The sequence below is a fragment of the Salvelinus fontinalis genome, chromosome 17 (assembly GCF_029448725.1).
Source record: "Salvelinus fontinalis isolate EN_2023a chromosome 17, ASM2944872v1, whole genome shotgun sequence".
Classification (NCBI taxonomy): Eukaryota; Metazoa; Chordata; class Actinopteri; order Salmoniformes; family Salmonidae; genus Salvelinus; species Salvelinus fontinalis.
In genome coordinates, this window is record NC_074681.1 from 25,953,624 (window position 1) to 25,957,338 (window position 3,715).

At 39.7% G+C, this 3,715-nt stretch overlaps 1 protein-coding gene across 1 annotated transcript; it reads left to right on the plus strand.

Moving 5' to 3' along the window:
* The first annotated feature begins 1,364 nt into the window (after window positions 1-1,364).
* Window positions 1,365-3,332, plus strand: LOC129814592 (probable G-protein coupled receptor 141). The gene has a single exon (XM_055867766.1). It carries the CDS (start codon window positions 1,365-1,367, stop codon window positions 2,274-2,276), a length of 912 nt encoding a protein of 303 aa, XP_055723741.1. The 3' UTR covers window positions 2,277-3,332.
* The last annotated feature ends 383 nt before the right edge of the window (window positions 3,333-3,715 follow it).

Below are 3,715 nucleotides of genomic sequence, written 5' to 3' on the forward strand. Positions count from 1 at the left end.
GAAGCATTTATTTGGGCTGCAATCGGAGGCTCGTAACTCCAATGAACTTATCCTCTGCAGCAATGGTAACTCTGGGTCTTCCTTTCCTGCGGCATTCCTCATGAGACAGTTTCATCATAGCACTTGATGGTTTTTGCGACTGCACTTGAAGAAACTTTCAAAGTTCTTGAAATGTGTCGTATTGACTGACCATGTCCTAAAATAATGATTTACCGTCGTTTCTCTTTGCTTATTTGAGCTGTTCTTGCCATAATATGGACTTGGTCTTTTACCAAATAGGGCTATTTTCTGTATACCATCTCCCTACCTTGTCACAACACAACTGATTGGCTCAAACGCATTAAAATGGAAAGAAATTCCACAAATGAACTTTTAACAAGGCACACCTGTTAGTTGAAATGCACTCCAGGTGACTACCTCATGAAACTGGTTGAGAGAATGCCAAGAGTGTGCAAAGCTGTTTTCAAGGCAAAGTGTGGCTACTTTGAAGAATCTAAAATATATTTAAATTTGTTTAACAGTTTTTTTGGTTTCTACATGATTCCAAATGTGTTATTTCATAGTTTTGATGTCTTCACTAGTATTCTACAATGTAGAATATAGTAAAATGAAAGAAAATCCCTTGAATGAGTAGGTGTGTCCAAACGTTTGACTGGTACTGTACTTTACTAGAAATCTGGTAAAATCTATCAGCTAAAGCCACACGCAGGAAAACTCTTGTCATTGGAGTCAATAATTATCCAACAGTACCACCTAACAGGTCGTATCTGCATACCAATGACTACTGAAGAGGCCAGTTCTAAGGTGTGTGTGCAGCCAGTGAGTACTCTGAAACGGACAACCTTATGTTATGTCAAAGGTATGACTATGTGTTTCTCTCATGTGTTGCTTCAGAAGAGGGTCAGCTGAATTTGTGTTTCTGTTTATTCAGATCTTATCTGTTTTATTATATTCTCATGTATTCCCTTTGCCAGATCTCTTTATTGAGCTTTTCAGACAACTTAGATCATGACTGTTATTTGTCAGTGCTGTTTAGCTATGTACAGATTCTATGGGTATGATAGATCAATATCCATTTTCTATACAGTTGCCTACTACAGTATTTCCATACTGTACTATTGACACACTTTTACTTCCACAGACTCTTATCTTCTACATTTACATCTACATTCACATTTTGGTCATTTAGCAGACGATCTTATCCAGAGCCACTCACAGTTGGTGCATTCAACTAAGGTAAGACGACCACCTAACTAACCAAACAGTGAATTTATAAGCATACTCTATGTATCTAAATAATAGTGTTAAATGTCTTACTTCAAACTTACTCCTTATTTAGCATTTCAGAGCCCCAGGACGAGATGATGGGGAATGAGAGCAATACATCTTGCGACAACATAGATGACAATGTCATACCTAAATCATACAGATATGCATTGCTGTCAATATACACTATTGTGCTTATTGGAGGGACCATCAGCATGTCCCTCATGATCAACAACATCAAGTCCAACGCCTGCTCGGTGACCACCACAGCCGTGTTGAACCTGATCATGGTCCACATCCTCTTTCTTCTGACTGTGCCCTTCCGCCTCTACTTCTACGCGGCCGGCGAGTGGCATCTCGGTCCTAACTTCTGCAAGGTGGTCAGTGCCATGATCCTCGCTCACATGTACCTAGCCTTCATCTTCTACGTGATAATTCTGGTGATCCGCTATCTCGACTTCTTCAGGAGTTCTAAGCAGGTGTTCTACAGGAGGCTACATGCCCTAGGGGCCAGTGCTGCTGTCTGGGGCCTCATTCTCATTGTGGTGGTCCCTTTAACTGCTGTGAAATATGGATCATCTATAGACAGTAACACAACCACCAGTGACAATCAGTGCTTTAACTTTGGAGGGATCTTTGATGAGAAACATGCTGTGGCTGTGCTGAACTACATCCTCAGTGCTCTCATCATCATACTTACATTAGCTCTGGCCTGTTGTCAGATGTGTATTCTGTGGTGTGTGTACAGAACTCACAGGGCGATGATCTTCTCGCAACAGGAGTTTTGGGCTCAAATCAAAAGTATTTTCTTTATGCTGGCCATTATAGTATGCTTTGTTCCATACAATATATTCAGGATTTACTATGTGAGTCATTTTAATGCCAATCTCCAGGTAAAGAATGAGATTGCTCTCGCTGTCACAACATTCAGCTGCTTTGACATGCTGACTTTTATGGGGAGAGGGTCATTCAGACCCTGTGATACAATATGCTGTGATTATCAATACTGATTATTGAGTCAAATATTATTCTATTTGCACCTTATTTGCACCATGTTAACCAAATGTACAAAACTACAGTGCACAAAATATTAGGAACACCTGCTCTTTCCATGACATAGACTGACCAGGTGAATCCAGTTGAAAGCTATGATCCCTTATTGATGTCACCTGTTAAATCCACTTCAATCAGTGTAGATGAAGGGAAGGAGACAGGTTAAAGAAATATGTTCAAGCCTTGAGACATGGATGGGTATGTTTGCCATTCAGAGGGTGAATGGGCAAGACAAAATATTTAAGTGCTTTTGAACGGGGTATGGTAGTAGGTGCCAGGCGCACCGGTTCGAGTGTGTCAAGAACTGCAACTCTGCTGGGTTTTTCACGCTCAACAGTTTCCTGTGTGTATCAAGAATGGCACACCATCCAAAGGACATCCAGCCAACTTGACACTACTTTTGGAAGTATTGGAGTCAACATGAGCCAGCATCCCAGTGGAACGCTTTCGACACCTTGTGGTCAATGCCCAATGAGTTGAGGCTGTTCTGAGGGCAAAAGGGGGTGCAACTCAATATTAGGAAGGTGTTCCTGATGTTCTGTACACTCAGTGTATATACTTTGATATCCTTCAAAGCGAAAGAGTTATAACTCTTCTCAAAGGTAAATTACTCGTTATAGCACTTTCCTAATTAGGATATAATAATGCCATTTAGCAGATCTTTTCATCCAAAGTGACTTACAGACATGTGTGCATATATTTTACATATGGGTTGTCCCTGGAATTGAACCCACTATCTTGGCATTGTGGACACCATGCTCTACAAACTGGTCAAATCAGAAAAGACAAGAAAACAAACAGTGGAACTGTGTTTATTGTTAACTGTTGTAAATTTCTGGAACATTATACAAAGTAGTTACACACTCCCACTCCACATTGATGGGTTTGTACATGTTAGCTAAATTGATTCCGAAATAACCAGTCACCTAGTGTGTCATACTGTTACATCTATTTTATGCTAATTTTGTACCAAACATATACATGTTGATAAATCATGCAATCTTTATCATATTTTTTACAACTACATTTAAGTGAATCATATGTTTGATTAAAATGTTACTCTTTGTTTGTTCAATGTTTCTTGTCTTCCCAAAAGGGAGGGAACTGTGAACACGTGTCCATATTATTTAGAAAGGAATAATATAATTAAGCAATAAGGCCATAGGGGGTTTGGTATATGGCTAATATACCACGGCTAAGGGCTGTTCTTGTGCACAACCTAACGTGGAATGCTTGGATACAGACCTTAGCCATGGTATATTGGCCATATACCACAAACCCCTGAGGTGCCTTATTGCTATTATAAACTGGTTACCAATGTAATTAAAGCAGTAAAAAAAAAAAATGTATTACCCGTGGTATATAGTCTGATATACCATGGCTGTTAACCAATCAG

Coding starts and splice junctions, on each gene's coding strand:
- LOC129814592 (XM_055867766.1), top strand. CDS start 1,365: ATGGGGAATGAGAGCAATACATCTTGCGACAACATAGATGACAATGTC.